Below are 12,130 nucleotides of genomic sequence, written 5' to 3' on the forward strand. Positions count from 1 at the left end.
ACTTTATCAGGGTGATTTTTGGGATTAAGGATATAATATGAAACTATATGAGGGTACTTTGGGATTAAGGATAAAATATGAAACTGTATCAGTGTGATTTTTGTGATTAAGGATAAAAGAGGATATTTTTGGGATTAAGGATAAAATATGAAACTATACGAGGGTATTTTGGGATTAAGGATAAAATATGAAACTGTATCAGTGTGATTTTTGTGATTAAGGATAAAAGAGGATATTTTTGGGATTAAGGATAAAATATGAAACTATATGAGGGTATTTTTGTGATTAAGGATAAAATATGAAACTATTTGAGGGTATTTTTAGGATAAGGATAAAATATGAAACTGTATCAGTGTGATTTTTGTGATTAAGGATAAAAGATATGAGCTAAACAGCCCAAACAAAATATCTCAGGAGAATTAAAATCTTACAGTGTTCAAAAAAATATTGGTCGATTGAACACATTGTTTAATTACAATGAATGACTCATTTCCTAAGTCTCATTAGCGATCCATTACCTAAATTACCATTAGTGACCTACACACTCCCCACACAATAAACGTATATAACAAACTCACCCTACACCAAACGTACACACACACACACACAGACACACACACACACATAGCTCAAGATACCTGACAACGCCATTTTGATATTTCTGTTTACTATGTGTTTAGAAACTCGTATAACATTACTTCAGCCAATTGATCAACATTGGAAAGGTTGAGACCAAACAAATCGGATATTGGTTTTCAAATTAAAATATATATTTTGTTTTCTTCGATTAGCAGCATTCACGGCAAAAAAATCATCTTTTCGCTTTGCCAGGAGTTTGCCTAATCGTCCTAGCCACGACTAAAATACGCCAATCATCTTGTCCGAGTCCTTTATGTATTCCCAATAAAGCGGCAGGCCTGCGTATTACGTCCAGATTCCATCGCCTTTGCCGGATTTGAGAAATTCTTCACGAAGATTTAAGCCGTTTCAACATACGGCAGACGTAGGGTGTGTGGATTGTGGAATTATCCAGGAAATTCAATGAGTTTTTATCGCTCCTTGTGGGGTGTGTTAATAATCTTTCGTTTCGTATTTTCAAGAGAGTGACAAGCGCGGTGTTAAAATAGCGCCGGGATTTCCCGTTTCCTGAAATAGCGCTGGACAACGTCGGGTTAAATATTAACCGATCACAGTAGACGTTAGGGTTAAGATACCCGTTTATCACAGGTTGTTTAGGGTTATGGTTGTTGTCGTTCCAATCAATGACATCCTGTTCGCTTTCTTCATCAACTCGCAGAGAAGCAGACGTCTCCCCCACCCCCCAGGGGCATGCGGGCACGTCACAGCTGCAGTTGTTGTTGCCACAGGAGTTGGACCAAGAGGTGTTGTAGAGGGCGGGGTAACCGCACGTGTTGCAGTCCAGCGGCTTGGCAGCGGTCATCATCAGGAGGTTGTGACACTTATCCACAACACACTTGAAGTTATCTGCCTCGGCTTTCGTCTGGAAGGATATGAGGAACTCGTCCACGACGGTACCTCTGGGGAACACAGTGGGGAACATTGTTTCATGTAAGGAATACGTTGGGGAACACGATGGGGAACACAGTGGGGAACATTGTTATATATCGGAACATGATGGGGAACAAATAAGGTACACGGTGGGGAACAGTGTGGGGAACATTGTTACATATCAGAAACACGATGGGGAACAAACTGTGGGGAACATTGTTATAAGACAGGAACACGATGGGGAACACAGTGGGGAACATTGTTACATATCATGTACACGACGGTACCTCTGGTGAGCACTGTGGGGAACATTGTTACATATCAGGAACATGATGGGAAACAGTATGGGGACATTGTTATATATCAGGAAGACTGTTCCTCTGGGGAACAGTATGGGGAATATTGCTACATATCAGGTACATGACAGTTCCTCTTGGGAACAGAGAACAGTGAAAGCGGGGGATATTATATGAGGAACTCGTCTCAGACCTTCCCTCTAGAACAGTGCCGCTTGACTTACTTTGGAGGTACCGAACTCCATCAGTTTTACATGCGCGTTCACACGATCCTTTGTAAGATAGCTAAAATTATTTTAAACATGGCTATCTTCCTTACTGTTACACAGCTTGAATTATAAAGCTTATATGCTATGCTTCTTATTTTGTAAATATAAGGTAATGGGTAATTTTGCCGATTATTTTACTGTTAAGTGCTTTATGGTTATATCATTTGATATCACTGTGCTAAACAGATCAAAATAGGATTGCCATTTATATGAATGAAACTTTGCTTATACCTTAAACAATAGTAAAATCTGATTTATGAAGATGGATTTTTAAGAATCTGTTTCATAGAGTATAAAGATGATATTTAAAGTATTTATCTAAATTTAAGATGAAGCAGAATACATAATTAGCGAAGAAAAAAAAACTTGAATTTTTAAACATTATAATGAAAGAAATTGTTTTATCAGTTACAATATATATATATATATATATATATATATATATATATATATATATATATATATATATATATATATATATAATTTAAAAAATCCAGGACGAGTGGCCGTTTACTTACTTCTCACCGCTACAGATGGTGTTGTAGATAAACCCGTGCTGTGTGCGCGGGGCGCGCTCAAAGATGGTGTCTCGCCGTATGTAGTGGTGAGTACAGCCCGCACGGCAGCCGCTCTCAAAGACTAGACTGAAGCCCATGCCGTTAGAGCACTGAGTCACCTTGACAAATCCCTGCTGCATCTCTAGCCAAGTCTGGGGGAGATCAAGGCAATGGTTCTAGAACATTTCAGTAGTACTAGAACATTTCAATAGTACTAGAACATTTGGTCAGTTCTAGAACATTTGGTCAGTTCTAGAACATTTCAGTAGTACTAGAACATTTGGTCAGTTCTAGAACATTTGGTCAGTTCTAGAACATTTCAATAGTACTAGAACATTTCAATAGTACTATAACATTTGAATAGTACTGGAACATTTCAAAAGTACCAGAACATTTAGTCAGTTCTAGAACATTTGAATAGTACTGGGACATTTCAATAGTACTGAAACATTTGAATAGTACTGGAACATTTCAAAAGTACTAGAAAATTTAGTCAGTTCTAGAACATTTGAATAGTACTGCAACATTTCAATAGTACTAGAACATTTGGTCAGTTCTAGAACATTTGAATAGTACTGGAACATTTCAATAGTACTGGAACATTTGGTCAGTTCTAGAACATTTCAATAGTACTAGAACATTCGACTAGTTCTAGAACATTTGAATAGTACTAGAACATTTGGTCAGTTCTAGAACATTTGGTCAGTTCTAGAACATTTCAATAGTACTAGAACATTTCAATAGTACTAGAACATTTCAGTAGTACTGGAACATTTGGTCAGTTCTAGAACATTTGGTCAGTTCTAGAACATTTGGTCAGTTCTAGAACATTTCAGTAGTACTAGAACATTTCAGTAGTACTGGAACATTTGGTCAGTTCTAGAACATTTGGTCAGTTCTAGAAAATTTCAATAGTACTAGAACATTTCAGTAGTACTAGAACATTTGGTCAGTTCTAGAACATTTGGTCAGTTCTAGAACATTTGGTCAGTTCTAGAACATTTCAGTAGTACTAGAACATTTCAGTAGTACTGGAACATTTGGTCAGTTCCAGAACATTTGGTCAGTTCTAGAACATTTGGTCAGTTCTAGAACATTTCAATAGTACTAGAACATTTCAATAGTACTAGAACATTCGGTCAGTTCTAGAACATTTCAATAGTACTAGAACATTTCAATAGTACTAGAACATTTCAATAGTACTAGAACATTCGGTCAGTTCTAGAACATTTCAATAGTACTGGAACATTTGGTCAGTTCTAGAACATTTCAATAGTACTAGAACATTTCATAGTACTAGAACATTTGGTCAGTTCTAGAACATTTCAATAGTACTAGAACATTTCATAGTACTAGAACATTTGGTCAGTTCTAGAACATTTCAATGGTACTAGAACATTTCATAGTACTAGAACATTTGGTCAGTTCTAGAACATTTCAATAGTACTAGAACATTTCATAGTACTAGAACATTTGGTCAGTTCTAGAACATTTCAATAGTACTAGAACATTTCATAGTACTAGAACATTTGGTCAGTTCTAGAACATTTCAATAGTACTAGAACATTTCATAGTACTAGAACTTTGGTCAGTTCTAGAACATTTCAATAGTACTAGAACATTTCATAGTACTAGAACATTTGGTCAGTTCTAGAACATTTGGTCAGTTCTAGAACATTTGGTCAGTTCTAGAACATTTCAGTAGTACTAGAACATTTCATAGTACTAGAACATTTGGTCAGTTCTAGAACATTTCAATAGTACTAGAACATTTCATAGTACTGGAACATTTCAGGGATTGGGCAAATATTAGGACAGAGGTTAGAGTTCGGATACATACAAAACGTAGAATCAAACGCTTTATAGTTTGGTCACATTCTTATAAACAGATTGCAGGTCTTAAGATATCACAAGTGTTTGGGGGAGGTATAGTAGCTACAACATAGCTTTGAAAATATTAAAATGTTAAAACACCAATCAAAAACAGACTCACCTTGTCCTTAGAGGCGCACCAAACAAGACACAAAAACAAACTCACCCTGTCCTTAGAGAAGCGCACCAAACAAGACACAAAAACAGACTCACCTTGTCCTTAGAGAGGCGCACCAAACAAGACACAAAAACAGACTCACCTTGTCCTTAGAGAGGCGCACCAAACAAGACACAAAAACAGACTCACCCTGTCCTTAGAGAGGCGCACCAAACAAGACACAAAAACAGACTCACCCTGTCCTTAGAGAGGCGCACCAAACAAGACACAAAAACAAACTCACCCTGTCCTTAGAGAGGCGCACCAAACAAGACACAAAAACAGACTCACCTTGTCCTTAGAGAGGCGCACCAAACAAGACACAAAAACAGACTCACCCTGTCCTTAGAGAGGCGCACCAAACAAGACACAAAAACAGACTCACCCTGTCCTTAGGCGCACCAAACAAGACACAAAAACAGACTCACCCTGTCCTAAGGCGCATCAAACAAGACACAAAAACAGACTCACCCTGTCAGAGGCGCACCAAACAAGCCACAAAAACAGACTCACCCTGTCCTAAGGCGCACCAAACAAGACATCAAAAACAGACTCACCCTGTCCTTAGAGAGGCGCACCAAACAAGCCACAGAGCTGAAGAGAGTTTTCTCTATGGCGTTCTCATAAGCGTAGGGGTCGTACACTAGATCCGCGTTGATGGCGCAGCCCATGTTCTTGGTGGGGCTGGAACAAGGCGGTGGCTGACTGCTCCTCTGGGAGTTGTTCATCCCGCAGGAGTATCCGGACGGTCCGGCATCACACGGCGGCCGGCTCATCATTGGTGCCGGAGCGTTGATTGGGACGCCGGGTGCGGGACAGGGAACGAATCCACCTACGATAGGCCAGGGCGTGAATCGCGGGGAACTGCAGCAGGACTGGGTGAACTTGTCGGCTGCGAGGGGGTCGATCATGGCGGTGGGGAAGTTCGGGGGGCAGGAGGCGCACTGGCCGGTGCCGAGCAGCGTGTTGGCTGTCGCGCTGGACACGCAGTCGATGTTGTGGAAGGCGCAGCGGACCGTGTCCAGCACGATGCGGAACCGGTGGGCCTGGTAGGGGTCGCAGAAGACAACCTGGGCCACGTCCACCTTGTCCTGGGCGCCTGTGGAGGGGAGGGGGGGTCAAGTTGTTGGAATAGTAGGTCAACTCGGTAAAATTGTAGGGGAGGAGTAAAGTTGTTGAAATAGTAGGTCGACTCGTTAAAATTGTAGGGGAGGGGGGTCAAGTTGTTGAAATAGTAGGTCAATTAAATGTAGAGGGGGTCAGCTTGTTAAAATAGTAGGTCAACTAAATGTGGAGGGGAGGGGTCAAGTTGTTGGAATAGTAGGTCAACTCGTTAAATTTGTAGGGGAGGGGGGTCAAGTTGTTGAAATAGTAGGTCAATTAAATGTAGAGGGGGTCAGCTTGTTAAAATAGTAGGTCAACTAAATGTGGAGGGGAGGGGTCAAGTTGTTGGAATAGCAGGTCAACTCGTTAAAATTGTAGGGGAGGGGGTCAAGTTGTTGAAATAGTAGGTCAATTAAATGTGGAGGGGAGGGGTCAGCTTATTAATATAGTAGGTCAATTAAATGTGGAGGGGGGGGGGGTCAAGTTATTGGAATATTAGGTCAATTAAATGTGGAGGGGAGGGGTCAAGTTGTTGGAATAGTAGGTCAATTAAATGTGGAGGGGAGGGGTCAGCTTGTTAATATATTAGGTCAATTAAATGTGGAAGGGGGGGGGTCAAGTTATTGGAATAGTAGGTCAACTCGTTAAAATAGTAGGTCAACTTAATGTAGAGGGAGGGGGGGTCAGCTCGTTTAAAAAGTAGATTAATTTAATGTGGACGGGAGGGGGTCAAGTTGTTGAAACTGTAGGTAAAATTGTTAAAATACTTTGTCAATTAAATTTGGAGGGGAGGGGGGGGGGGGGCAACTTGTTAAAATTGTTGGAGGTCAAGTTGTTAAAAAATCGTAGGTCAACTAAATGTGGAGATCAACTCGTAAAAATAGCAGGTCAGCCAAATGTCGAAGTAAAGCGGTCAAGTCGTGAAATAGAAGAAGGTCAACAGTTCAATTCGATACCACCCAGTCGAGTATGATAAAGGTTGGGGTTTCGATATATTTATGGGCGATATTATCGATTCGATTACTGCAGTACAGCCGATGAAAATGTCGGGGTGTTTATAAATGTATTACGAAACCTAAACCTTTTTTAAAATAGTTGTTTCGTTGATGCCGATTTAAATGCCATTATATTCTATCTGTATACTGTATACAAACGCCGGCTGGGAAAAAGAAATAAAAGGTTAGCACGTCTCCTAGGCGAGGCCATAACACTAGCTCTGATTATAATCATAAACCTGACCCTAACTCTAGTCCTCATCCTAATCCTAGTTGATCCTAACGCTAGCCATAATCCAGTGTTTCTTCCAGCCTTTTTCCGCGGGTGCGGACACTGGTAAAAGTAGATCTAGATCTATATGTTTTCTATATAAATTCATTTCGTTCGAGGGGGGTGAGGGGTTTAGACTCCTGGGGTTTATGCCTGGAAGAAACTCTGACCCTAACTTTAGCCCTAAGCCTAATCCTAGCCGTGACTTAAAGCTAACGCATGCCCTTAACCTAATCAGTCCTAATCCTAACCATAAAACTGACCCTAATTGCACCTCCGGCCAAAACCCTAGCCCAATCCTAATCATAGCTCCAACCCTAACTGCCGTACACGCAGAATAAAAGTGACAATATCTATAGAATAATGTCACGGAACCTAATGTTTTGGATCCTGTTTAACTCAGTAACTAATGTATTTAAAAATAAATACTTGTCTAGTACTCAGTACTGTTGTATTTATTAAAGAACATCAAATGAAAAACACAAAACCTTGTTTGGGGCTGAAGTAAAAGGTCTCGTAGGTACCGCTGCGCTACAGATTTGTTGTTACTTTTTTAAGGAAGTGACGTATTATGTTGGGAACTAAACTACATACGTAATCAAAAAAAGAGAAATTTTTTTCAGCACATTTTCATTTTGGAATACTCTCTGATTGAGTATACTCTCTGGAACAAGTTTTCTTTTCTAAATATAAAAACTAACATTAGAACTGTATACATCGTGGTTTACAAGATTTTCTAAGTAGATTTAGATCTATTTGTTTTAATTATAAAGGTTCTTTGATTCGTTTCGAGGAACTTTGACCACAGCGGGGTTTGACCATATGGGGTTTGACAGTAGGGGGTCGACCATAGGGGGTTTTACCATAGGGGTTTGACCATAGGGCCAATATAATTACGCCATTTTTAAATCCACGTTCAGTTAATCTTGACCATAAATGGACAAAGTGAAAGATGTAGACAAAACACCCGTGGTCAAATCAGCTGTGGTCAACGCTCTTTGATTCAAATCTCGCTTTTATCAACGTGTTGAATTTCGGAGTTAGTGTTTAGCTGTGCATGTTGTAAGAGAGATGGAATTTAAATGTTTTAAAGTTTAATTATTGCATTATGCTACTTCACATGACAAGAGTGAAGTAATATAAAATGGATGCATTCTCGGCAAATATTTCTGTTTATAGGGTTTGGACAACATGACTTTGACAGAGAGGACATGAGTGTAAATCAACGGACATGACTTGGGTACATAACACTTGACTTTGACGCATCAGATGTGACTGTAAAACAATATATATGACTAAGACACTACCAGCACATTACTTTCATCTTTTCCTTTCGACTGTTTAGACCCTTTCTGTGGAGGAGAATAAAGGGGAGAAAAGAAAATTGTCTCTGTTTTGTTCTAATAGTTTTTTTTTTAAATTTTAAAATAACTAAATGTTAGTATTTGACAAAATGATGCATACACGCATCTCATAGTTGGAAATTAAATTTGTTAAAACTGTGTCTAGTGCTATAAAAAAAAATTAGTAAAAAAGTGTTGGTTCTTTGGTTCTTTTATGACTTCTCTACATACTCAATGTAAATGTCACTTAACACACCATTTATCACCGAAACCCCATAGTACATCAACCAACAACATACCTGTCACAAATACACAACCTGTCACCAACTCAACATCTGTAACCAACACCCCATCTGTCACCAACACCCCACTTGTCACTAACACCCCATCTGTCACCAACCTTTGACCAACACCCCATCTGCCACCAACACCCCATCTGTCACCAACAACCCATCTGTCACCAACACCCCATCTGTCATCAACACCCCATCTGTCACCAACACACCATCTGTCATCAACACCCCATCTGTCACCAACCTGTCACCAACACCCCATCTGTCACCAACACCCCATCTGTCACCAACAACCCATCTGTCACCAACACCCCATCTGTCACCTACCTGTCACCAACACCACATCTGTCACCAACACCCCATCTGTCACCAACACCCCATCTGTCACCAACACCACATCTGTCACCAACACCCCATCTGTCACCAACCTGTCACCAACACCCCATCTATCACCAACCTGTCACCAACACCCCATCTGTCACCAACACCCCATCTGTCACCAACAACCCATCTGTCACCAACACCCCATCTGTCACCTACCTGTCACCAACACCACATCTGTCACCAACACCCCATCTGTCACCAACACCCCATCTGTCACCAACACCACATCTGTCACCAACACCCCATCTGTCACCAACACCCCATCTGTCACCAATCTGTCACCAACACCCCATCTGTCACCAACACCCCATCTGTCACCTACCTGTCACCAACACCCCATCTGTCACCAACACCCCATCTGTCACCAACACCCCATCTGTCACCACCACCCATCTGTCACCAACACCACACCTGTCACCAACACCCCATCTGTCACCAACCTGTCACCAACACCCCATCTGTCACCAACACCCCATCTGTCACCAACACCACATCTGTCACCAACACCCCATCTGTCACCAACACCCCATCTGTCACCAACACCCCATCTGTCACCAACCTGTCACCAACACCCATCTGTCACCAACACCCCATCTGTCACCAACACCCCATCTGTCATCAACACCCCATCTGTCACCAACACCCCATCTGTCACCAACACCCCATCTGTCACCTACCTGTCACCAACATCCTATCTGTCACCAACACCCCATCTGTCACCTATCTGTCACCAACACCCCATCTGTCACCAACCTGTCACCAACACCCATCTGTCACCAACACCCCATCTGTCACCAACACCCCATCTATCACCAACACCCCATCTGTCACCATAACCCCATCTATCACCAACACCCCATCTGTCACCAACACCCCATCTATCACCAACACCCCATCTGTCACCAACACCCCATCTGTCACCAACACCCCATCTGTCACCAACACCCCATCTGTCACCAACCTGTCACCAACACCCATCTGTCACCAACACCCCATCTGTCACCAACACCCATCTGTCACCAACACCCCATCTGTCACCAACACCCCATCTGTCACCAACACCCCATCTGTCACCAACACCCCATCTGTCACCAACATCCCATCTGTCACCAACATACCTGATCTTTATCCGACGTCGGCTTGTACACAATGGCGCTCCATGCCACACCAGCTGCTGAGGTTGAGCTTAAGTAGGTGATGGTGTGGATGTAGTGGGTAACGTACACCTGAAAACATAATCAGACGTATGTAAATATATGTCTCCCACACCCCCAAACATATTGAAACATATAGATCTACCTGCTAATATGATATGTGGCGCGTACCTGCAGACATTATGAAAGTATACCTGCACATATATGCCTGTAAAATATACTCTCATGAACCGACCCTCATACTTCATTAATTTACAAACCCCCAGATCAGATTGATAAGTCTACATTATCCATTAATCCATGTACTTCAATTATTCGACTACCTACCTAAATTAATTGTTCATCCTACCTTATTAATTATCCCACCAACGTCATTTACTGTCCCACGTGCCTGATTAATTCTACCTACCGGATTAATTTAGTTTCCATCTCAATGATTGGCCTAACTGGTTAATTGACCTAAGTATATAAATTATTCGCCTAATAACGTCATTGATTGTCTGCCTTTATAAATTGCAATACATACCTCATTCGTTGTCCCACCTAAATCGCTAATTGTTCTACCTCATTAATTTCCCACTCAACTCATTAATTGCCTCACCTACCTGATTAATTTCTCCACCTAACTCATTAATTACTTCATTAATTCTCCCACCTACCTCATTTATTGTCCCACCTACCCCATCAATTGCCCCACCCACCTCATTAATTGTCCCACCTTCCTCATTAACTGCTCTCCGTCCTCATAAATAGTCCTAATAAACTCATTAATTGTCCCACCTACCTCATTCATTGAGCCATCTCTCAATTAATTGAGCCACTTACCTCATTATTTGTTCCACCTACCTCATTAATTGTGCCACCTAACTCATTAATGACGTCATTAATTGCCCCACCTACCTCATTAAGCGGGGAGATCATCTGTACATATCCCAGCCTCTGGATGGCGTCGAGAATGACGCGGACTCCCCCTGCCACCCGCAGCCCGTTGGTGGTGACGTAACGTGCGCTCATCTGGTAGACGACCGTGCCCTTGGGGTTGAGATTGTCTAGAGGGGTGGGGTGGGGGGGGGGTCAGAGAGATCATGAATGGGTTGTCAAGGTGGATAGTGTGTGTGGGGGGGGGAGGGAGGGGGTGTTGATAAGGTCAGCATGACATCGCACTGTAAGCTTCAATACTTCTGTGTTATCAAGGTGGATAGTGTCTGTGTGTGTGTGTGGGGGGGGGGGGGGGGTTGATAAGGTCAGCTAGACATCGCACTGTAAGCTTCAATACTTCTGTGTTATCGTATAGCGAGAATTAAGGCGACATTAGCAGGTACATTTCAAGATTACTTCATTTCCGTTGTTCGTATGATATCATCAGACTGGTGTTGGGCAACGTCATATATTAAAGCGTCACTGAGATTTTGTGGAGATGACGTTATCGAGTCTGGTTCAGTGACCTCCGCGAGTCAACCACTGGATGACGTCAATGCGCGTATGCTCGAGTGACCACACCCCGTTGATGTTGAGATGACGTCATCGAGTCAGTGCTTAATTTAAAATTTTATCGTCAGGATTTCATCGTTCTCATACACAGTGTAAAGATTACTATTACTAACACAAGCTAATAATAGAAATATACTGCGCGACAATGACGTGTGATATTATCCTCAGGAAAAAATTGGTAGTAGCAGACAAAGGGCAAAGGGTAAAGATGGTACCTTGGTTGAAGTTGGCGTTGCTCATAGGGCGTCGTGGTGATGGGGCTCTCATATCACCCCTAGACATGCCTCCAGGTGAGGTGGTCTGTGTGATACACAGGTCATGTTAACACATCTAGGTCACATTTGTTTACACAAGTAGGTCAAACCTCAACAAAAACCAGGAGAGATTTAACACAAGTAAAGGTCAAATTTAACACAAGTAAAGGTCGAATTTAAT

The 12,130-nt window shown here is 41.8% G+C and overlaps 1 protein-coding gene across 1 annotated transcript in view; it reads right to left on the minus strand.

The window, feature by feature from the left end:
• Positions 1-658: 658 nt before the first annotated feature.
• Positions 659-12,130, minus strand: part of LOC131957864 (uncharacterized) — a 60,126-nt gene continuing 48,654 nt past the window's right edge. The window contains exons 16-22 of the mRNA XM_059322667.1: positions 11,911-11,995; positions 11,105-11,253; positions 10,169-10,276; positions 8,349-8,382; positions 5,218-5,759; positions 2,593-2,783; positions 659-1,538 (exon numbers count right to left, since the gene is read on the minus strand). Of these exons, the coding sequence (XP_059178650.1) occupies positions 968-1,538; positions 2,593-2,783; positions 5,218-5,759; positions 8,349-8,382; positions 10,169-10,276; positions 11,105-11,253; positions 11,911-11,995 (1,680 nt within the window). The 3' untranslated portion in view covers positions 659-967. The remainder of the gene's footprint in view (positions 1,539-2,592; positions 2,784-5,217; positions 5,760-8,348; positions 8,383-10,168; positions 10,277-11,104; positions 11,254-11,910; positions 11,996-12,130) is intronic.

This window comes from Physella acuta, unplaced genomic scaffold (genome assembly GCF_028476545.2).
Source record: "Physella acuta isolate Inbredline_101_S28 unplaced genomic scaffold, ASM2847654v3 ptg001273l, whole genome shotgun sequence".
Taxonomy (NCBI): Eukaryota; Metazoa; Mollusca; class Gastropoda; family Physidae; genus Physella; species Physella acuta.